Source organism: Dendrobates tinctorius, unplaced genomic scaffold (assembly GCF_039654945.1).
Source record: "Dendrobates tinctorius isolate UK_male_01 unplaced genomic scaffold, ASM3965494v1 ptg000107l, whole genome shotgun sequence".
Classification (NCBI taxonomy): Eukaryota; Metazoa; Chordata; class Amphibia; order Anura; family Dendrobatidae; genus Dendrobates; species Dendrobates tinctorius.
In genome coordinates, this window is record NW_027361775.1 from 4,252,724 (window position 1) to 4,276,977 (window position 24,254).

The 24,254-nt window shown below is 39.4% G+C and overlaps 1 protein-coding gene across 2 annotated transcripts in view; it reads left to right on the top strand.

Annotated features, from left to right (window-relative positions):
- Positions 1 to 24,254, top strand: part of HMGCLL1 (3-hydroxy-3-methylglutaryl-CoA lyase like 1) — a 198,482-nt gene that overhangs the window by 50,558 nt on the left and 123,670 nt on the right. For both annotated transcript variants that reach the window (XM_073589137.1, XM_073589136.1), the window contains exons 5-6: positions 8,142 to 8,237; positions 21,179 to 21,327. In XM_073589137.1, the coding sequence (XP_073445238.1) occupies positions 8,142 to 8,237; positions 21,179 to 21,327 (245 nt within the window). The remainder of the gene's footprint in view (positions 1 to 8,141; positions 8,238 to 21,178; positions 21,328 to 24,254) is intronic.

The following is a 24,254-nucleotide window of genomic DNA, read 5'->3' on the forward strand; positions in this document are numbered from 1 at the left end:
GACATGATAGTTGTAAAACAAGTTAGAAAAGTTGCATCTAGAGAATTTCAGTTTCAAAAACTTCCACATAAACTCTATTTGTGTATTGAAACTATTAATTTTTCATTTACGACTATATATTCTCTTTGCAGATACAACACTTCCTACTCTTTTGGGAAGGGTTTCTGCAAGATTGTGTATGAATTTTTTTGTTATTTATGCAGATGAGCATCACAATCTATATTTTAGTTCTAGTTCATCTCAAAGATGTTCATTGGAGTGAAGATGAGAACCAGTCAGGTTCTTTTACACCAACCTGTAACCATGCCTTTACAGATTTGTGCAGTTTCCTGAAGCAATGTGATTTCCCATAAATGGAACTAAGGGGACTAAGACAACCCCTGAAAAGCAAACCCATAGCATTTTCTTTCCTCCACCAGATTTTACAGTTGACACAATGCAGCCAGACTTACCCAGAAACTAGAGATGAACGGAACTGCCAAGATTTAAATTCGGCAAATCGCTGTGAATCAAATTTTCCTTTAAAATCTGTTTGAATTTTTCTTTGCAAAATGAATGTTCTGTATTTTGAAAGTAATAAATCTAGGCTGTAAAAACAAAATTGATTCCTCACTGCTCATCTGTTCTGCTGCTCCTGCTGTCCAGTTCTTTGTATCTCTATCTCTATCCCCTATTGCGCACATTCTTTATGGTCACTTCACTCCAAGTCCTGTCTCCTGGCATATCAGATGTCCCTGTGCACTATGCCATCACTTAAGCAATGTGGTGCATTGTAATATAGTGATTTTGTGACATTTGCTGCAGTGCAACATCGGAGGTCTAATTGTGCCAGATGTCCTGGTCTGGAGTGAAGAGGCCAAAGAGATTGCACATGACAGAGCAAGGGTGATTGGGCAGAGACACAAAGAGACGGACAGCAAGCTGTAAGGGCGATAGTGAGTAATTATTTTCTTTTAACGATTTATCTGTCCTTCTATGGCTCAGCTGGAGCCACAATTTTGCATAATTAGTGCAGACAATAGAAATTTTTGTAAGATTTGATAATTCAATTTAAATTTAAAAAAATCACTAATCTCTAATGGAAACCCACGTCATGAGGTTCCCAGTCCATAGTTTTTGTGAAGACCTTAATGCCAGAGAAGATTTGAAAATCTGCAATTATTGAGTTAGCAAAGGAATGGTGACTTTTGTGCACTATGAGCCTAAGCAGTGGGGAACCCAAATCTGTAACTTTATGTGGTCTACCACGTTGTGGCTGAGTATCTAAACATTTCAGCTTTTCAATAATACAACTCACCGCTGATTATGGAATATTTAGTTAAGTGGTAACAAATGTCTCAAACTAAGTTTTTACAATGATGGCATTTTATAAAAGTAGTAAACTGGAATTCAACGAGCTCTTCCGAATGAGCCATACTGTCACAATTTAAAAAGGCAGAGCGCATGACTAGTTGCTGGATTTTATACACTTTTATATATGGGACTGAATGAAAAAACTGAATTCAGTGATTAAGAGGTGTGTCCCCATACTTTGTTTATATTGCGTATCAGAAAGCCATATATATAATGCCTAATAATGATGCCACATATTTCACACATAAGAGTTAAAGGGGTTGTCCACTACTAGGACAACCTTTTCTTGATCAAAATGTTTGTCCTCCATAAAAAAGCTTACACTCACCTCCCGTGTTGGTGCTGTACATGCAGTGTCAGCACTCACTCTCCCCGGTGATTGTGCGGTGACGTGACACGCTGGCATCATTGTCCTTACTTTGGGATAAATCGAACATGAAGAGGAAGTCCAGGATCAGCTGATTGGGCGCCGACGTCAAGTGTCACAACACTGCACGAGAACCCCGGGGAGAGCGAGTGCCATCACCGTGGGAGTGGCGCCAGAACAGGAGGTGAGTATAAGCTTTTTTATGTTATCAGGGCCAAGCGAGGAGTATGACATGAAGTTGACCAAGTAGTGGACAACTTTAATGATACCATAAATTCCAAATTGATGTAAATCTGACATGACCTTCTGCAGCAGAACTTAATAATAATAATAATCTTTATTTTTATATCGCGCTAACATATTCAGCAGCACTTTACAGTTTGCACACATTATCATCACTGTCCTCGATGGGGCTCACAATCTAAATTCCCTATCAGTATGTCTTTGGAATGTGGGAGGAAACCGGAGTGCCCGGAGGAAACCCACGCAAACACGGGCAGAACATACAAACTCCTTAAAAAATATATTTTATGTGAGGTTAATATGAAATGGCAGAAACTCCTATAAGTTGGAATGAGCCACCCCAATGTAATTTTCCCTTTGTACATACCGCAGTGAATCCATGACTTCAACATGTCTGGCAAAAATTAAGAGACCACTTCCAAATGTTCACTTTGTCTGATTTTTCTCTTTATAGGTATATTTTTTGAGTAATATGTAAATTGTTCTTTTAGTCTACAAACTTCTCACAACATGTCTCCGAATTTCCAAGCAATATATTTTGGGGGTTTTTTTCCGAAAAGGAGAAATTGTCAAAATAAAAAAAAACAGTGCTTTCAGACCTCAAATAATGAAAAGAAAACAATTTCATAATCATTTAGAAACAACAATACTAATGTTTTAACTCAGGAAGAGATCATAAATCAATATTTTGTGGAATAACCATGATTTTTAAAAACAGCTTTCATGCGTCTTGGCATGCTTTCCACCAGTCTTTCACACTGCTTCTGACACAAACATTTAAGCAGTTCTTCTTTGTTTGATGGCTTGTGACTATCCATCATCCTCTTGATTACATTCCAGAGGTTTTCAATGGGGTTCAGGTCTGGAGAATGGGCTTCCCATGACAGGGTTTTGATGTGGTGGTCTCTTAATTTTTGCCAGAGCTATATGTATCTGAAATTCAGGTGCCTGACCTCTGTGCTTAGGGTACCATTACACTCAGCGACACACCAGCCATCCCGAGAATGATATGACCTGGTAAGGATCACTGGAGCACCGCTACTTGATCACTAGTAAGCTGTCAGACAGGCAGATCTATTCAACGACACAGCAATAATATGGCGATCCTCGGCGGTCATTGGGATATGGTCACACAGCAGCTATTCTGACGAGACAGACCTTGATACACGTGCTTCAATGAGGTCGCTCGTCAATGTTACGGCGTCAAACACAGCGAGCATCGCTGGCCAGCGGGACACCGACCATCAAATAATGGCCCAGGACATTCGAGCACGATCAGTGATATCCAGCGCGGGGGCGGTCGCCGCTGCGTGTCACATGTAGCAAGATCGCTGGCGAGGTCGCTGTAGCGTCACAAATTCTGTGATGTTTCAACGATCTCGCTAGCGATCTCGTTATGTGAAACGGGGCCTTTAGAAAGGAGATTCAGTGCTATCTGCTTCAGAGTCCTTATCATCATTTAGATCATAGCTCTGCTCTAAGGAAGCATAATCTAAACATAGCCATACCCATATTAAAATTAATTAAAATCCTCTCAGTGTTTGCTTGGGTGAGTTATAAGAGTACATGATCATTTTAGTTTCACCAATTACTTGCTGTCATTGTCTGGAAAGAAATTGGCTACAATTTAACTTTTCATCTGATGGTCAGAGGAAAGCTCTTTCATACATGAAAGTAGAAAAAGTTCCAATAAAGATCTTTCACTTTTGTTCTTTGAAAAGTGTCCATGAACATTTTTGGCCAAAGTGAGTAACCCTAATGGCCAACATGGACTAAAATATGTATCAACGAGTTGGTGAAGCGATCATTCAAGAGTAGATCAATTTTCAACCTTACGTCTATATCGATCTGTCTTCTTCTGTGTTGACACTGAGGAAAGAAGACATTTCTCAGGTCCCCATCTAAGAGGACCGATAGTGATAAGTTAATTTAGGTATTTTAAAGAAATAAGTTATATTGATTATTTCAACAGTTGCTGTAAGTTTATAATCAATTTTTTTTATTTCTAAAACTTCCCTTTATCATAACATAATATAAGATTTAAATAAATGAAAGGCATTTCTTACTTCTTACAATGGTCAATTGGACTTCAGCGTCAAAAATGGGAGTTCTTTGCTATATGAATACACATCTATAAATAAAAGTTTAATACTTATATAACATAAAATTTATTTTGGCTAAAGAACATGAAAATCAAAATATTATAAATATGACAATAAGTACTTTGTAAAAAGGAAATCTATCTATGCTGCCTTCAAACCACTGTGAACAAATCATAAATGTAACTGGGAAAAAGCTATACTTCTGGGAAAACAGCCAGAAAGAATGATTTCCGGGGGATGAAAGGATTTCCAAGCCACTGGAAAATTAAACAATGACGCGGAATACTGAAAACAAAAAGGTGAACATATAATTCTTTCTAGGTAAAAAGCATCTCATCGTCATAGTAGAATAAAACACATTTTTGTTATGTAACACGTAAAACATTACATTTTACACAGGATCTTTTACTTTTTCTATTATATATAACCTATTACTATTGAAAGAGTAACTTCCAAATTATCTACATGTAGCCATCACATTTATTTATGCTGAATCACAGGACCTAATCTATTTATCTCTTGGCACAAAATTATGTAACATTACATCATGCCTGTGATTACATGTGGAGTGGTCTCAGGAGCTGACTTCTCTCCACCCATGTATGAAGCCGGCTATAGTACACTGTACAGCAAATGTGTGTCTAAAGGCCCCGTCACACTTAGTGAGATCGCTAGCGATATCACTTAAGCGACACCAATTTGATGACTCAACAGCAACATCGGCAGCGATGTCACTATGTGTGACATGCAGCGGCAATGTGGCCCCCGCTACGATGTAGCTGATCATGCTCGAACGTCCTGGGCCGTTTTTTGATCATTGGCGTCCCGCTGGTGCGCCTGAATCGCTGAGTTTGACAACGTTCATAAACGACGAGCGACCTCGTTGGCGACTCATATCTCTGCGGCGCAGGCGGGACTAGGTTGAATCGTTAAAACACTACATGCTGTGTGACAAGATCCCATCGACCGCTGAGGTCGTTATACAGATCGCTGATCGCTGCTGCTTTGTTTAGGAGATCTGCCTGTTTGGCAGCTAACTAGTGACCATGTAGCGACGCACAAACGTTCTTTGCCAGGTCGTGTCATTGTCGTGATCGCTGGTGCGTCGCTTAGTGTGACAGGGCCTTAACAGCAGCGATCTGAGTTTACAGTGGCATTTATAAGGCGCTGTTGCTGAAGCTAGAGCACACTGGTTCCCATAATAACTTTTTTGTGTGACATTTATTACATAGGAATTTTCTTGTGCAAAAGTAGTGAAACATAAAAAAATTATATAAATTGGGTATCACTGTAGTCGTATCCATCCATGCGCTAAAGCAAAATCATTATTATCCTGCAGTATGGTTTCTGTAAAAAAATATGTGTGTGTATATATATAGTGAAATTATTTTTTTCTTTATCTCTTCTACAAAAAAATGAAAAATGGATCAATAAGAATTATTTACCTAAAAGTGTCATAATTGAAGACTACAACTTGTCCCACAAAGACAATCAAGACCTCATTACTCGTCTATAGAAGAATACAAAAGTTATTGATACATTTACAAATTATGTTAAGCAATTAAGAATTGTTTTTATTCTTGCAATCTTTTTAAGAATGTTGATGACTTGAATTGTATTTTACTAAGCCATGTTATGACCTACTACACATATAGAAGGTGCAGGTTGTGTTATATTATCACAGTGCCATCCAGTGGTTAAAAGAGGAAATAGACCCTTTAACCCTTTTTCCTATGCTTTTCCTTTATTATTCCCTTTCTTTCCCTTTCCTTTCCTCCCCTTTTCCCATTCCCTGTTATTTTATTAAAAATCTAATAAAAATGTTTGAAAGACGCAAAAAAGAGGAAAAAGAGACATGTTACTACTGTCAATCTGACACCTTCTACCGTATATTATAAAGTAACTATAAATAATATTGTAAAGTACAGTCTAAAGCTATGTGCGTACGTTGCGTATTTGCGTGCAGAAATTTCTGTAAGGTTTCTGCATCTCTTGGCAGAAAAACACAGCGGAAAATGCGCACTTTTTTATGCATTTTTGGTGCGTTTTTGCATGCGTTTTTTCCTGTCCGTTCAGTGGGTCAAAAACACAGGCAAAAACACACAAAGAATTGACATGCTGCAGAAAATAAAACACTGCATATACAGATTGAAATTTGCTGATCATGTGCCCAACACTTCAGGATTGTCTTTGAATGACCTTGCACAAGTATTCCATTGCGTTTTTAGACCATTTACCCACAAAAAAAATGCAGCAAATATGCATCAAATACGCAACGTGCCCACATAGCCTAAGGCATTTCAAGTCATACCTTTATTACAGTATGTACATCTTTAAGATGGTATTTTGTTACAGAACATCAGAAAGGTCTGTTTAAACCAGTGGTTCCCAAACTCCAGTCCTCGCGGACCCCAACAGGTCATGTTTTCAGGATTTCCATAGTGATACACATGTGAGAGAATTCCTGATGCCTTGATGATACTTGCATCACCTGTGAAACACTAAGGAAATTCTGAAAACATGACCTGTTGGGGTCCGCGAGGACTGGAGTTTGGGAACCACTGGTTTCAACTGTTGTAAAAAAGACAATTTCATGTAATTAAATGTAACATGATATAAAAAATATATCCACTTGTAGGAATGTTTTCAAAATAGCAGATAATTATACAATGTCATCTTAACCATAGAAGTCTTCAAAACTAAACTGATAAGTTGTTAGGATTTTGGAAGAATGTACATTTCTGTTTTTAGTTTTAGAATTCTAGAATGCTATGAAAGCATTTTTCAGAGGCTTATTGATTAAAGACGTAAGGAGGGTAAAAAGCTCTACTAATAAGTATTTATTTGTGCAGCAAAAGAGGCATATGACGGATATGTGAATGACTCCTCAGATAAGGCCAAAATAATTAAAAGATGCCCAGTTGCAGTGTGAATAAGGGTTTGGGCAGATGACAGTATTTTCTGTCTGAGTGAATCAATGTTATTCTATGGGGCTGTGCATATGTCTGATTTTTTTTCCGTGGACCAAGTCTGTCTCACGAAAAAATGCTCCATGCACGATTTGCATCTGTATATCAGAACACACACAGCCATGCCAGTCATTGGGTTAATCAAAAAAGTTGGACCACACTCAGATGACATTAAAGTGTGGCCCAATTGTCACAGACTGACAGAATGGAGAAGATGGAGAATTTTGTTTTGTCCTTCTTCTCCACATCTGAGAAAATTGGATCAAACTGTGATAGTGCTCTGATCAAACTCTGATCAAAGTTTGATCAGAGAGTGATTAGCATAATTAAACTGATTTTGTCAGAGAGAAAATATGGTCGTGTGACCATAGCCTTACTGTGGACCATAAAAAATTCTTCTTGAAACAGTGGCAATTTGAAGAAGGGCAACTGGTTGGCCACTTGCTGATTATCAAAACTACTGGTCAATAAGCTCTCCATGGTGCATTCAGATCAGGCTAGATTAATTCCTGATATATTTATGACAGTTATTATACACACAGGTTGCATCTTAAAAAACTGTGACCATCAGCATGATGTCATCCTACAGCGGTCACATCTCTTGTTCCTGCTAGGCCTTTGTTAGTATACAATGGCCATATCCATGGTCTACCTTGACTAGAATGGGCTTTGACTATAGATCATGGGTCAAACTATTATACGCTTCTCCTATAACTGGGATCATGGCAATTCATCTATCATTCCTATTCTTTTCACTAACAATAGAGCAACTTGCAGTTGTCATGCAAGCCCCAAATACAGTGATTGGCTTTCCATAATTGTCATCTACATGAAAGCAATGCATTATATGCAGAGGGCACCTTGTTACTCTTAGGACATTGGACTTTAATAAAAGCCACTAATATTATAATCTGCTTTGGTATTCTTTCTGACTTTACTATCAACTGGGGAAAATGATTTCTGATGATGGTGGCATCACGGCTTGCTGGTTTGTACACCAATTTAGATCATTCTCCCTTTTTACTTTCATATGGTAAAAATTCAGTATTGATGCTTTGTCTCCCAGGTGATTAGTTTTCATGCAGACACAGTGTTTCTCCGTTTCAGATGTCAGATCACACACAAGTCATGCAAGGCATAAAGATCTTTAGTGGGGTACACTATCCAGTTCTGACTCCAAATATTCAAGGGTTTCAATCTGCAGTAAGTATTATTGTCTGTTATTAATATCAAATTTTGTGCTCTTTCTTTCTTTGCAGTGTATAGTAATATTTCTTAGTTCTAGAAAAACTCAAGTGTTCAGGAAATTGATTAAGTATCATGCAGATTTCCTTTTGTATTGAAAAAAACATTTAAACTATTAAAAAATAATAGGTCAAATATAAATGCATTAAAATACAAACTATTGGTTTTTGCCTGTTTCAGTATCGAAATTGAAAAATATACATAAAAAAGATGATATGGTCAAAATACTTAAATGCCTAATAATTTTGGACATTGTATGTAATTTAGAAACAGTTCTTTCACATAATAAATGAAATCGGACATTATGCCTGCCTCAGCCCAAAAGCAAATTTTGCATGTCCAATAACTCAGTGGGTCCAATATGTACAGTATAAATAAATTCTGCCTATTCCACCACAATATTGATTCCAGTGAGGCTTCAAATAATGGCTTCCACCATTCCACCATGAAGTCCTGCCTAAATAGTCCAAATATAGAATCATCTTGCCGTTATTCCACATTTAAGGCATAATCCTTCACAATTGTCTCATTCCTAGTTCTGATCATCATCCTGAGAATAAAGGTGGTCATATTGGAGCATAATGTGTTTTCCCAAACTTTTATGGAAATTTACTAAGCTTAGTTCCCTTTGGATTCTACCTAAGGGGTGGTCTATGATTGAGCAGTTGACAAAACACCAAGTAACGAAGTCATGTACCAACCCCTTAGGCCCGGAACTGAGTAGCATTTTTGCCAGGAGTGTTCCTATAATTACATTAAAAAAGAGCTGTAATGTCTCAATGCTTCTCATCACAGAGAAACACCGATTTCCTGTGGAAATAAAGAGATCTGACAGCTTTGTATTCACAGACACTCAGCAGTTCATGTAGCCTCCAAATATGCCTGTATTTATTCCAGACTCCCCCTTTCCTCTCTATTGCTTATCATCATCTCTAACTGAGACATTGAAGCATCTTGTGATGTTTCAAGTTTGAAGTGTGGCGATTGCCCAATATCGTCTACATAAAAGTGATTTTTGTTTGGGAGGGAGGGAGTAGCTGCCCTTGTATTATGTGTAACTTATGTAAATGTGCATTCAGCAATGATACATGGGACACCGGTAGCAACGGCATTCTAAATACATGTAATGACATCAGTTTTCACCAGTTGTGACCACATGTAAGGACATATCGTGTTTGATATTTCTCATGCATCCCCAGGAAACAGCTCACACATTAGCGGTATTGGACGCAACACAAGCAAGAAACATTGTTTAATCTGTTTTCAGTAAGTGAGGGCTTTTCTAATAAACCGCTGTGGATTCTAACAGCACTGTTGAAATTTATCTCCATAACTCTGTCTTGGTTTATTTTTATGCATGAAGAACTGAAACTCCTTTGATGCATGACTCCTCTACACTGTCTAATATCTTAGACACGTTTGCAATTGTAATGTTTTAAAAGAATGGCACGGATTTGTATCATTAAGTCACAGATGTTGTGCACATGTGTTTTACATTGCACTGTACATAGCACAGTTTTGTTGATAGCCGTCCAAGATTTTTAAACACTGAAAGGAATAGAGCGATTGTCTGCACAGATTCACATAAGTAAATTACATTCTATTTTACTTTCTTTGATTCTGTATGTTTGTTATTAGATTTCAATACAAAGCAGAAAAATCCTCCTCTTAAAATATAGTTGCGTGTTGAACACTTCTTCTGCCATATTTGGATCATACCTACAAACTAGATGGGCATCTCCTGAAGGAAATACATGGTGCTTGAGCAGCGCTGCCAGCTTTACAGCAGTGTATCAGGTGTCGACTGTAAGAAAGTAAAGTTAGAATATGAATGTTGTGTATAGCGATGGCACAACCTGGGATGGGTTGTATATGAAGCCAATGGGGGTGATGTAGTGATGTCACCATCATATAATATTGGGTACAGGCTAAAGGACCTGTGTGATGTCACTGGGACGCTGGGACCCACAATGATGAAATGAACTTGGTCCGGACATTTGTGAAGAACAGGTAGACTGTCCTAGGCAGAGTCTGTATGTAAGAAATTGTGGCTGCTCAGTTTGATTTATTGATTTCACTAGAAATTCTGATTGCAACGAATAATCTCTCTAGCAGCAAGTTCTCACAGGTAGACTCTGCTAATGTAAAGTTTGTCTGCTTTCGGCAGATTTTAATAGGGACGGCCATAATGGAAACAAACTATTTTTATGTAGCTAATGAAGTCACATTTAGGGCTAGTACACACAGTCAGAATAAGTAATCGGTCGAATTCGGATGTAAAAATCGGACTGTGTGTATTAGCCCTTATAAAGCAGTGTATAAGTGTACACATACTACAGTATGATTACTTACATATAGCTTTAAATTCAAAGGAAAGGGAATTAGAATGTTTTATGCCAAGTCAGAGAACAGGAAGCCTGTGCTAGTCCTGCACCACACACACCAGATGCTCTTACGCTTCATGCCCCTTTGACAATATGAAGTAAAAACACAAACAACTTTGTAAATTGTAAATGGGTGGTGGTGGCCACAGCTTTTAATAAATCAGAAACTCTCACATTTTAAAAATTAAAACCATTGAAGTGGAACAGGAAGCAAGGTGCCACACAGACTTTTGGCGTGCACTAGTGCCTTCCCTTAGAATTTTATCCACTCCGTTAAAATATACCATCAGCTGTGACTTAGTAACAATACATCAAGAATAATCACCCAAAATGAAACAACATGTAAAACATATATATATATATATATATATATATATACTTATTTATATTATCATATATTCTTTATATAATATATACTTTTTTTCTTTCTGTTTTTATAAAGGGGGTTACAATATAATCCATAAATACAGTGTTCATAACAATACATGTGTTGGAGGGCAGGACAGAAAACACACCTGGTGGGAAGAGAAGAATTCTTATGCTGTACACGCTATATCCAATGTCGGGAGCTGTGTCAAAGGACGTGACAAGATCTGATTAGTCCTTAAGGGTACTCTCACACACATCAACAGTCTGCAGATACTCGGCCAAGCAGCTGCTGTATGTGTCTGTACCCTGATAGACTGGGCACTGAACAAGTGCTTGGTCACTTGGAGAGATACTGCACCACTGTAAATTAGTCATTTCAGTATCGTGCTCGGCCATTCATTGACGCTAGCACTCAACCGTGGCAATAAAGGTCTATGGCCATGGCCACCCACTCGGTCGAGCAGGTGGACGCAGCAGCCACTCAGTGTAAGGGCGGCTTTCAATTGACAGCCACTCAGCCACAGCAGCGATCGACCACGGCTGAGTGGCTGTCAATTGACAAGTGTGAAGGTACTGTAAGGGAATATACCAGGCCATGACAGCGGGAGGTAAGCTAGCCATACCAATTAATTTTAAATTAAAGGAAAAGTATGCAAGGACACCCCAGCGATGAAAACGGCAGGGACTGGGATCTGCCATGCTCAGGAATGCCCCCTGCAATGTTGTATCCCACTGTCACACGCAGCAATTGCCGCCGTCACAGCGGAGTATTGCTGGAACGTCATGGATCGGATGCTCGTTCAGTGTGATAGGGACCTTAGTAATGATAGCAACCATTTAATTGCAGCTGTACCCCTGAAAAGTAAAAATGGCCAAAAGCGCATATAGCGTTTTCATGGAAATATTTTGTGGACATTCTTGTGGTGCGAATCATCTTAGGTTGGTAAAAGCCAGAGCAACTAGCATAGTACAGCCCCTCACAAGCCACTTTGGCATGGTGTGTCCCCTCAACAGCCACTAAGATGTCGGGGCCTTTCAGGAGCCAGTCTGGCATGCAAGGCCTCTCAGGGGCCACTTTAGTATGTGAAGTCCAAAACCCACTTTGTTGTGCGGGCCCAGTCAGGAGCCACTCAGGTTCCCAGGGTCCCTCAGAAACCACTTTGGTGCCAATGAACCTCAGGAGCAAGTCTGGTATGCAGGGCACTGCCCCTGGGTAGCCATTTTGGCGGGGCCCCTTGCTAACCACTTTGGCCCTTTGGGAGCCACTTTGGCATGCAGGAATCCTTGGTAGCCACTTTGGTGCACACAGCCCCTCAGTAGCCACTTTGGCCACTTGGTAGCCACTTTGGCATATTCAGCACCTTGGTAGCACACCTGTCACCACCGAGGGCTTTGAAACGCCGCCTGAATGGGGTCTCTGCACTGAGCAGTTCGGGCCGCATTAATTGCAGAAAACGCAGAGAAGAAGTAAAATAATATTAATAAAATATAAGAAATCGGATTACAAAATGTTGCTTGAACCTAGAGGATCAAGCACCATAATTACATTTAACTTTGTCATTCTAAAATCAGATGTACTGTATTTAGTAATTCCTATTTCATTTTTGCCTATAGAGACATTACATTTCAGATGACCAATATATTGTTTCAAGTAAATAGATTTAGGGTATGTGCACACGTTGCAGATTTGCCTGTGGAATTTTCTGCGCGGATTATTCCTCTCTTGGCAGAAAACGCAGTTGAAAATCCACGCTGATTTGATGCGTTTTTTTCATGCGGATTTGTATGCGTTTTTGTAAGCTAAATAAAGATATATTATTTAACAAAGAAAGAAATGTGATGTAATTTCTTGTCCAACGTCTTTTACATTCTCCATTGAAGACCATAATATCATGACATACCATGTTCAAATATAATGTTTACACACACATATATATATAACACAGGTCAACGAAAAAAAATTTTTTTTCTGGTGTCCAAAATATTTTAATGAATTTGGGGTATTTTTGGGGTGCTGATTCTGAATATGTCATCAGTTTTGCCAGATTGGCTCAAGTTTTTGAGATTTTTGGTATCTTATTTATAGCACTTGTTGGTAAATGCGACGCATCATCTCATTAATTTCTTTGGATTAGTACTTGAACTGAGCAGTTCTCAATATAGTTTTGTGTTAATTAGTGTTCTAAAAGTTTGTTCATAGCTTGATTTTTGCACTAACTTTATGTTGTTGTCTGTTTTCCAGTGAAAAGCATGAACTCATCATGAAGAAGTTGTCTTAACGATCCAGACTCATTCTGTTACATTTGTGGTGAATATACACTGCCAAAACATAGAAGAAACATAACACACTTCGTAAAAAAAGTGTATTTTGCCTATTTTGGGGTTATGCTTGGGGACCAAGACAAGTTTTGGGCACCACACATAGTGTGCAAAGCATGTATCGAATTATTACGAAAATGGAGCAAAGGACAAAGAAAAAGCTTCAAATTTGGTGTTCCAATGGTGTGGAGAGAGCCAAAAAATCATCATGATGACTGTTATTTCTGTGCAGTGCAAGTGCAAGGATTCAATAAGCATAAGAAACGAAAATGGGAGTAACATGGAATCTGCAAGAAGGCCTGTCCCTCATTGTGAAGATGTGCCTGTACCTGTGTTTACCATAAATAACAGTCATCATGATGATTTTTTGGCTCTCTCCACACCATTGGAACACCAAATTTGAAGCTTTTTCTTTGTCCTTTGCTCCATTTTCGTAATAATTCGATACATGCTTTGCACACTATGTGTGGTGCCCAAAACTTGTCTTGGTCCCCAAGCATAACCCCAAAATAGGCAAAATACACTTTTTTTACGAAGTCTGTTATGTTTCTTCTATGTTTTGGCAGTGTGTATTCACCACAAATGTAACAGAATGAGTCTGGATCGTTAAGACAACTTCTTCTTGATGAGTTCATGCTTTTCACTGGAAAACAGACAACAACATAAAGTTAGTGCAAAAATCAAGCTATGAACAAACTTTTAGAACACTAATTAACACAAAACTATATTGAGAACTGCTCAGTTCAAGTACTAATCCAAAGAAATTAATGAGATGATGCGTCGCATTTACCAACAAGTGCTATAAATAAGATACCAAAAATCTCAAAAACTTGAGCCAATCTGGCAAAACTGATGACATATTCAGAATCAGCACCCCAAAAATACCCTAAATTCGATGAAATATCTTTGGCACCAAAAATGCTGTTGACCAGTGTAATCTGCATATATAGATAATACCAAGCCCAATGTTTAGTAATGAACATAATAAAATGGTACATTAAAAGTTAAATAAAGACACACATACACAAAATCTGCATTAGGCCGGGATCACACTTTCAAGAAACTCACATGAGTCTCGCACCTCAATACCCAGCACTGCTGCCAGCACTCAGACCGGAGTGTTCAACTGCATAGAAATACATGCAGCTGCACATTCCAGTCCCGAGTGCCGGTGGTAGTACCGGGTAATGAGGTACGAGACTCTTGCGAGTTTCTCGCAAGTGTGAACCCGGCCTTAAACGCAATATATGTTTTAATTTAAAAAAATGGAAAAAAAATTGCGTGGGTTCCCGTGCAATTTTCAAAACCAGAACAGGGAAAGCCAGCAACTGGGGGCAGATGTGTATAGCCTGGGAAGGGGGTAATACCCATGGATCTTCCCAGACTATTAATATCAGCTCACAGCTGTATATTTAGCCTTTACTGCCTATTAAAATAGGGGAGTCCTCCAAAAAATGACGTGTAGTCCCCCTATTATTAATAACCAGAAAAGGCTATGCAGACAGCTGCTGGCTGATATTAATAGCCTAGGGGCCATGGATATTGGCCACCCTGGCTAAAAACACCAGCTCTCAGCCATCCCAGAAATGACGCATCCCTAAGATGCGCCAATTCCAGCATTTAGCCTCTCTCTTTCCACTTGCCCTGTAGCGGTGGCAGTGGAGTAATCGTTGTGGGGTTGATGTCACCTTTGTATTGTAAGGTGACATCACGCCCATGGCTTAGTAATGGAGAGGTGTCAATAAGACACCTCTCCATTACTAATCCTATAGTTGCTACATGTTAAATAAAGATGCAGCCAGAATAAATTATTTTAATGAAATAACACACAAAATAGTTTGCCATATTTATTATAGGCCTAATCCATGTGACGCCCTCGATCATCTGAAAAAAAAATAATATAATAAACCAACACAAATTCTCCTTGTTCAGATGTAATCCATTTAATAATGAGTGTCCTACGATGATCTCCCGTGTAGAGCTGTCACATCGGGATTTTGCTGGACTCATGTCACATTTGGAGAGCCCCTTGACATGCCTAAACAGTGGAAACTCCAAAAAAGTGACACCTTGTGGCACCTTGTACCTCCAGGTGCTTCAGAGAAGTTTATAACGTAGAGCTGTGAAAATAAAATTATACTTTTCCCACAAAAAATTTCTTTTAGTCACAAATTTTTATTTTCACAAGGTAACAGGGGAAAATGGAGCCCAAAATTTGTTATGCAATTTCTCCTGAGTAGCAGATATCCCATATGTGGTGAAAAATTACTGTTTGGGCGCACTGCAAGGCTCAGAAATGAAGGAGCGATGTTTTGGAATGCAGAGTTTAAAGGAATGGTATGCAGGTGTAATGTTGCATTTGGAGAGCCCCAAATGCTTCAAAAAAGTTTATAAAGTAAAGCCTTGAAAATAAAAAATCAAATTTTTCCCACAAAAATGTTATTTTAGCCCCAAAGTGATTTATTTTCACAAGGGTAATAGGAAAAAAAAGGACCCTAAAATTTATTGTGCAATTTCTGCTGTGTACACTGATACCCTATATGTGGTCAAAAGCTAATTTTGAGTCACAGTGCAAAGTTCAGAAGGGAAGAAACGCTATATTAGGGTTCACATTTTGCTAGACTGGTTTGAGGGAGCCACGTCATATTAGCGGAGCCCTCTTAGGTGCCAGAACAGCAAAATATTCCAGCAAAGTTTGCTGCCCAAGCAGTAGTATTCCTTCACATATTGAATATCTGCATACTCAAGAGAAGTTGCACAACAAATTGTATTGTGCAGTTTCTCCTGTTACCCCTTATGAAAATGCAGAATTTGAGGCTAAAAACATTTTTGTGGGAAAAATTTTATTTTTTTATTTTCATCGTTCAATGTTATAAACTTCTGAGCAGCACCTGGGGGTTCACGGAGCTCACCACACATCTAGAAAAGTTCCCTGAGGGGTCTAGTTTCCAAAATAGTGTCATTTTTGGGGTTTCCACTGTTTAGGCACATCAGGGGTTCTCCTAACGCAACACGGCACCATCAAATTTTGCATTCCAAAAGTCAAATGGCACTGCTTCCCTTATGAACCATGACATGCTCAGTAGAAATTGCACAGCAAATTTTGGGGTCTATTTTTCCTGTTACCTTTGTGAAAATATAAAAAATTAGGTCTAAATTAATTTTTTGTGAAAAAAGTTAAATGCTTATTTTTTTCTTCCACATTCCAAAAATTCCTATGAAGTACATGAAGGGTTAATAAACTTTTTGAATATGGTTTTGAGCACCTTGAGGGGTGCAGTTTTTAGAATTGTGACACTTTTTGGAATTTTGTGTCTTAAAATCACTTCAAATGTAATGTGGTTCCTAATTTTTTTTTTACTGTATATACTCGTGTATAAGCCGAGATTTTCAGCACATTTTTTATGCTGAAAATGCCCCCTCAGCTTATACATGAGTCATTGTCCCAGGGGGTTGGCAGGGGAGGGAGAGGGGGAGCGGCAGGAGTAGGCGGCTGTCACATCATACTCACCCACTCCTCACGCGATCACATCTCTCTGCTGTCCCAGAGAGGCAGCTTCTTCTTGTGTTCAGCGTTCATGTGGTACCGCTCATTAAAATAATGAATATGCAGGCGTCTCCACTCCCATAGGCATTGAGTGCATATTCATTACTTTAATGAGCGGTACCACGTGACCGCTGAACACAGGAAGAAGCTGCCTCACCGGTACAGCAGAGAGATGCAGAGAGGACTTGTAGCGACTGCGCCAGGAGTGTGTGAGTATGACGGGGAGGACGGGGGGAGCCGAGTCAATCCATGCGTACAACAGGGGGAGGACGGAGGAGCCATGCACACAACAGAGGTAGGACGGGGAGCCATGCATACAACAGGGGTAGGACGGAGGAGCCATGTATACAACAGGGGTAGGACGGAGGAGCCATGAATACAACAGGGGTAGGACGGAGGAGCCATGAATACAACAGGGGAGGACAGACGAGCCATGCATACAACAGGGGGAGGACGGGGGAGCCATGCATACAACAGGGGGAGGATGGAGGAGCCATTTATACAACAGGGGAATATGGAGGAGCCATGCATACAACAGGGGAGGATGGAGGAGCCATGTATACAACAGGAGAGTATGGAGGAGCCATGCATACAACAGGGGAATATTGAGGAGCCATGCATACAGCAGGGGGAGGATGGAGGAGCCATGCATACAACAGGGGGAGGACGGGGGCATGCATACAATGGGGGAGCCACACATAGCAGGACGGGGATGAAGGGACAATACATAGATGGCTTATATTCGAGTCAGTAAGCTTACCCAGATTTCCATGGCAAAATTAGGAGTCTCGGCTTATACTCGAGTATATACGGTAGTTGAAAAATTGAGAAATTTGTGGTCAACTTTTAACCCTTATAACTTCCCACCAAAAGGGCAGAAACATAAAATGTAGAAAATTTCCAAATTTTCCACATTTTCTCCAAACCTCCATTGATTTCACATGTAAGCGCAAGTCATATCAAAGAAATTTTACCACTACCATGAAGTACAATATGTCATGAAAAAATACAATCTCAGAAACGGTGGGATCCATTTGAGCATTTCAGAGTTATTACCTCATCAGAGTTATTACCTCATAAACTGACATTGGTCAGAATTGTAAAATTTGGCCTGGTCATGAATGTGAAAACAGGCTTGGGGGCTGAAGGGGTTAATGTATCAAAATATAATATAAATTAATTTGTACTATAAAATCCATAGAGAGAAATATAAAATGAAAACTTTCGAATTGCATTTCTTTCGGTCGCAGAAACTCCAAACACACACACTCACAAACAAAGAAAAAAAAAACCAATCCCTTGCCAGCAATGTTAAAAATGAAAACTTGGATAATGAGTCTTGGATAGTGAGGACACAATCCTTTTTTTTTTTTTTTTCTACAAATTTCTAGCAGTTAATATGTCTAATAAAAAGTCTCTTGGCTGTTAAAAAAATAGACTATAATATAATGCTATAATACACTACAGAATTAACAGAGTTTACACAAGATTGTTATGTATAATTAACACCAGATTGTTAACAATGGCCATATAATACATGTTATATTTATTATTTCACTAAAATTATGATAGAAAGTTTCTCAAAGAGCAAAAACACAAGTATGCTTAGCAAGGACCTTAAGAAAATGGACTTCAATCAGTTTAGTATATTCCAGACAACTGCATATATTCATAATCAAGCCTACGGTACACTGTAAGGCTGTGTGCACACGTTGCGTGTTTTTTTTGCATTTTCGTAGCATTTTTCCGCTACGGAATCACCATGAAAAAGCAAGGAAAATGCTTCCAATGCAATCCTAATGGATTCCACAATGCTGTGCTAATGCTGCGGATTTTTCCTCTGCGGAATCGCATAGCGGAAAAATCCACAGCATGCCCATTCTTTTTGCGGAATTGTGGCGATTCCGCACCCATAGGAATGCATTGATCTGCTTACTTTCCACATGTGGCTATGCCCACCATGCGCAAAGTAAGCGGATCATGAGCAGATGGTACCCATGGCCTGGAGGAGAGGAATCACCCTCCGGCAGCCCCCGAAGTCCTTCCCGCCTCTTACCATGCTTCCGGCATCTTCCGGTCCCAGTAATGCTTTGCGCGAATGACCGCTGATGACATCGCGCTCTCACGAGTGTGACGTCATCTCAGGTCCTTTGTGCAAAGCATTACTGGGAACGGAAGATGCCAGGAGCACTGCAGAGCAGATTTGGGGCCATCGGAAAGTGAGAATAACAATATTTTTTATCTTTTTTTTACTATTTTAACATCCTATCTATCACATTTCCAAGCGATGCTAATCGCTTGGAATGCACAAGCATGTTTTTCGTGGGAAAAACGCATGGGAATTTGCATGTGTTTTACCCACAGCGGGAGTGGGGAAATGTTGCGGAAATCTCCGCAGTATTTATGCAACGTGGGTACATAGCCTAATAAGTACAGCAGTTCTTTAAGCACATGCAGTTTAACACTAGCTTCAGGTTTTGAGAAGCAAACAAAATGTCCATTCATTGACAAAATACCAGGGCGACACCAAAAAATTGCAGAACTTTTAAAGGTATATTTCCTCATTCGCTTCATTTTCACAAATCACAGTAAAGGCATATTTATTGATAACATATGGACTAACCCTAGAATAATGTTTCCTTATTTATACCTTTGTCTTATTTCATCTCTATCTACCAATCTGTGCATCCAGCTTAATATAGCTGAATGGCCTATTTTTACAAGGCTAAAACTACATTTCCCAGGTGCACCCTGCTTCTCCTCAGTGCTTCACATCCCTCCCTTTGTCTACTGCATTAGTGACTAGCCCCATCTCTTTGAGTAGTTGACTTAGCTGCATCCACCATAGATATTTTGCATATTATCAGTCTGTGTAGAATTCAGTTTATTCTTCTTCTGCACTGTCTGCTCCAAAACTCTGCCAGTCTGATTTTTTCTTCTGCCATCTACATCAGTATAGCTTCCTGTGTGGCTTTACATCATTGCCATGTTAGCTGGTTTTCAACTGTTGTGCAATCCTCGACAGCAGAATTTATGCTAACTAGGCTCAGCAGAGTTGACATAAGCAAATCTGAGCAGTGTTTGATGCTTGTAGCAGATAGCTCAGTGATGTGAAACTGCACATGCCACTCTGTTGATACATATGGCAGAGGATTGCATATGACAGATTACATTTGAGTTATAGTGCACAAATGAATAAATAAATCTGTGCATTATTATAGTAACTCTAGATTTCCAGATGAAAAAAATATTGACTTAAAGAAGTTGAATTACAGTAGAAAAAATGAGTTGCTCTTATATTAAAAAAAATAACATTATTATTACTGTCCATCAGTCATATCTATCTTTGCAGTTCAGTCTCACTCACCTAATGTGAAACTGAAGTTTAGGTGACTTTTCAGAATAAGTAGACACTTGCATACTTAAGGAATAACAGTATTTATAGCAATTACATGAAATTACATTTTCCACCAGTTTTCCCGTCTCCAGGCTCACTAAATTTGAGTCCTCTTTTACCTAGTGGCTAAAGACCAGTTGCTATGATGTCTCCCAAACACTGCATACATGAAAGATTTCTGTTCTATTGTGTATATATAGCACATGCTCAGCAGCTGCAACAGCTTAAGGAACTGAAATTCATCAGTACCAAGCATGTATAGCTGTCAATCTAGTGCTGGGTACTAGTACTAGAAAGCAAAACTTAGTTTATCTTTCTCTCTCTGGCTCATAAGTGCAGAGCGCAGCATATTGCTCAGATAAGATATTTTATAGAATTTTGTTAATTTGTTTGAACTATTGACTTATTCAAAGTTTGTTTCTTTTTTAAAGTTATAGAACTAGTGATAGTCACCAAAAGTTCACACACATCTAAACATATTAATACACACACTTGAACAGTTTGTAGGGTCAGTCTATTAATCCTCTTCTTTAAAAGCTTCAATATTATACAATTGTGAAATTTACAGTGCACAATGTGAGCAAACATATTTTTTCATTATATTTCATAGCCTTAGCTGTCTAACATCTTTAAAGGGTTTCCATTCTACTAAGCAGTCCTTTCTTAACAGCCCCATGATGCTGCATACATTTTAAAAAGTAGTCCATCTTTTCCTCCCTGACTGATATTGCTCTTCAAGTCTTACCCCGATGTCCACAGCATTGGATACAGTGCTCAAATGACAATGTTTATGTCAAGAGACCAACAAGGGGCACAGTAGAAATTCTCTTTCAGTGAATTTTAATTATTTTAGCTATTAATTGCATTTGAATTTGTTTTCCAGATTGCTGCTGGAGCTAAAGAAGTATCTGTATTTGGAGCAGCATCAGAGACATTTAGTGAGAAGAACATTAATTGTTCTATTAAGGAAAGCATGGGAAGATTTGAAGATGTCATAAAGTCCGCACACAGCTTACATGTTCCAGTACGCGGGTATTTACAATTTTGCCTAAACTGTTTTTTTTCATAAATAGAGATGGGCAAATCCGTGGACGTTCCGGTCTGGTGGTTTAGCCTGGAAATTTTAAAGAGATTTGGTTTGTGTACTAGAACAGTACCCAAACTTCAACCAGACCCCGGACCCATTCAAATGAATGGGGGGGGCGAAAATGAAGTGCTTCTCATGCTGTCATCTGAGTGACAGCATGAGAAACACCAGCTCTGATCTGCGGTAAGTTTGTTAAGTTACCTGGGGTTTCTTCTATTCTTGGTAACCAGTACAAACAAAACAGATAGCTGTGGGCTGCTACCCAGAGCTGTCCTCTTTATCATGGCTGGTTATCAATAATACAGAGGTCACATGCTGTTTTTCTTTAATTATTTAAATGCATAATTAAAAAAATGGCAAGGAGTCCCACTCATTTTTGACAACCAGCCAAGCTAAAGCAGACAACTTGGGGCTGATTTTCTCAAGCTTGTAAGAGGCCATGGATATTGGCCCAAGCTATACTAAAAATAGCATCCCCAGAAAAGGCGCATCTATTAGATGTGCCAATTCAGGTGCTTTGCCCAGCTCATCCAATTTGCCTTTTTGTTGTGGCAAGAGGGGTAATATTTGTGGGGTTGATGCCAGTTGTGTAATATTAGCTGACATCAAGCCCACAGGTTAGTAATGAAGGGGTGACTAAAATATGCCCCCATTATAAACCTCCTAGTAAGATTGTAATAAAGACACAGCAAGAATAAAGTCCTTTATATAAAATAAGCACACAGACTTATTTATTTTAAATAAAACTCCCCACCCTCTATTACGAATTCATTTTCAAAAATAAAAAAATAATAAAATAGTATGTTCCTCACTTGTCCAATGAGAAGATGATCAATTTCTGTACCACGAGGATCCGAATGGTTTGCAGATCTGTCATGTCAGTCCATGCCAGCCAGAACACAATTAGCAGTGCGCTCTGTTCACAGTGAACCAGCTGACGCGGAGAGCGGTTGCATCACTGATGTGCCCGTTCCCCAAATATTCAGATGGTTGGACAGGTGAGAAATATGGTGCTTTTTATTTTTGTATTTTACAGTAAAAAATGGGTAAAAGAGAGTGGAAAGCTGTATTTCAAATAAAGAAGTATATGTGTTTATTTCAAATAAAGAACTTTATTTTTGCTGTGTCTATTTTACAACATAACTATGGGATTAGTAATACTGGAGGTCTATAGACACCTCTCCATTACTAACCTGTGGGCTTGATGTCAGCTGACAGTACAAAGCTAATGTCTCGACACAGCTGTAGAGTGACCGAGGAACCAGGGCTCCTTCCCTGACCCTGCCAATAGGGGGCACCCTAGGTGGCCTTAATCCATGGGATACTTTTGAAGGTGAAGATGCCAGGTACTCTACCCTTGCCTTATCTCCTGAATCAGCACTCAATATGTTCTCTTCCCCCACCCAGTGAAGAGGGGCACTGTTGTTCACTGCAGTACCCCAACCCAACAAACAAGACGGCACAAACAAGGGTTAACAGAAATCTCCAGGCATACAAAATATTCACTCACATATAACAGAGGAATGCACTGGGGAGTGGAGGATGGGAAATAAACAAAATTAGAGAAGGGAAGGGAATTACCACACTTACAAACCGCACAATAGTCACAGAGAACTCCTCCAATACTCCTGCTCATATGAATACCTCTTCCTCCTGAAGCCATGCAGCAAATGCTAGCTCTGACATGGATTTGCATCAGTGACCAGATTATTAAGGAGAAGAGAGTGGCTAACTGAGCTCAACTGCTAGTTCAGAGTTTTCCAACATGGCCGATTAACCCCTGTTCTGCCAAAAGGAATAAACACCATTAACCCCCTTCACTCTGAAGCCTGTTTTCACCTTCGTGACCAGGCCAATTTTTACAATTCTAACCACTGTCACTCTATGAGGTCATAACTCTAGAACGCTTCAACGAATCCTGGTGATTCTGAGTTTGTTTTCTCATGAGATATTGTACTTTATGATAGTTATAAAATTTATTTGCTATGGCTTTCGATTATTTGTTAAAAAAATGGAAATTTGGTGAAAATTGTAAAAATTTTGCAATTTTCAAACTTTTAATTTCTATGCCCTTAAATCAGAGGGTCATATCACACAAAATAGTTAATAAATAACATTTCCCACATGTCTACTTTACATCAGCACAATTTTGGAAACATAATTTTTCTGTTAGGAAGTTATAAGAGTTAAAAGTTGACCAGCGATTTCTCATTTTTGCAACAAAATTTGCAAAGCCATTTTTTTAAGTGACCACATCACATTTGAAATTACTTTGAGGGGCCTATATGAGAGAAAATACCCCAAAATGACAACATTCTAAAATCTGCACCCCTCACGGAACTCAAAACCACATTCAGGAAGTTTATTAACCCTTCAGGTGCTTCACAGGAATTTCTCTCTCACCCATGACAGGACCATGGAGAGAGGGGGTCCGCCCATCAAGGACAAGAACCTACAGATAAAAAGGCGGCACCTCTCCTCCACCCCCAGTTGGGTTCCTGTCCTTAATGGGTGACCCGTGGAATCAGCAGCAGCGGCAGCTTACCTTTGAAGAGGAGTGCAGGGCCGACCTGTCCATAGTACTGGCAGTGGGGAGGCCCCTGCCGTGGCGGGGTCAGCTCCTGAAGCCACCACCGCTGTAGCCAAGGGGCTTCACAGGGTGAGTGGGGGGGAGAGGACCGAGCCGCCGCTCCAGAAAAGAGGCCGGGGCTGGAGGACGCTGGTACACACTGGAGCAAACAAAAAAGAAGGGATATAGTAGTAGGCTCCCAGTCAGAAGTCTCGACGTCAAGGGAAGCTACCTCACAGACTTCGAACACCGAATCATCATCCTCAGATGAAGAAACAGGGGGCCATCACTGTTTTCCCCTAG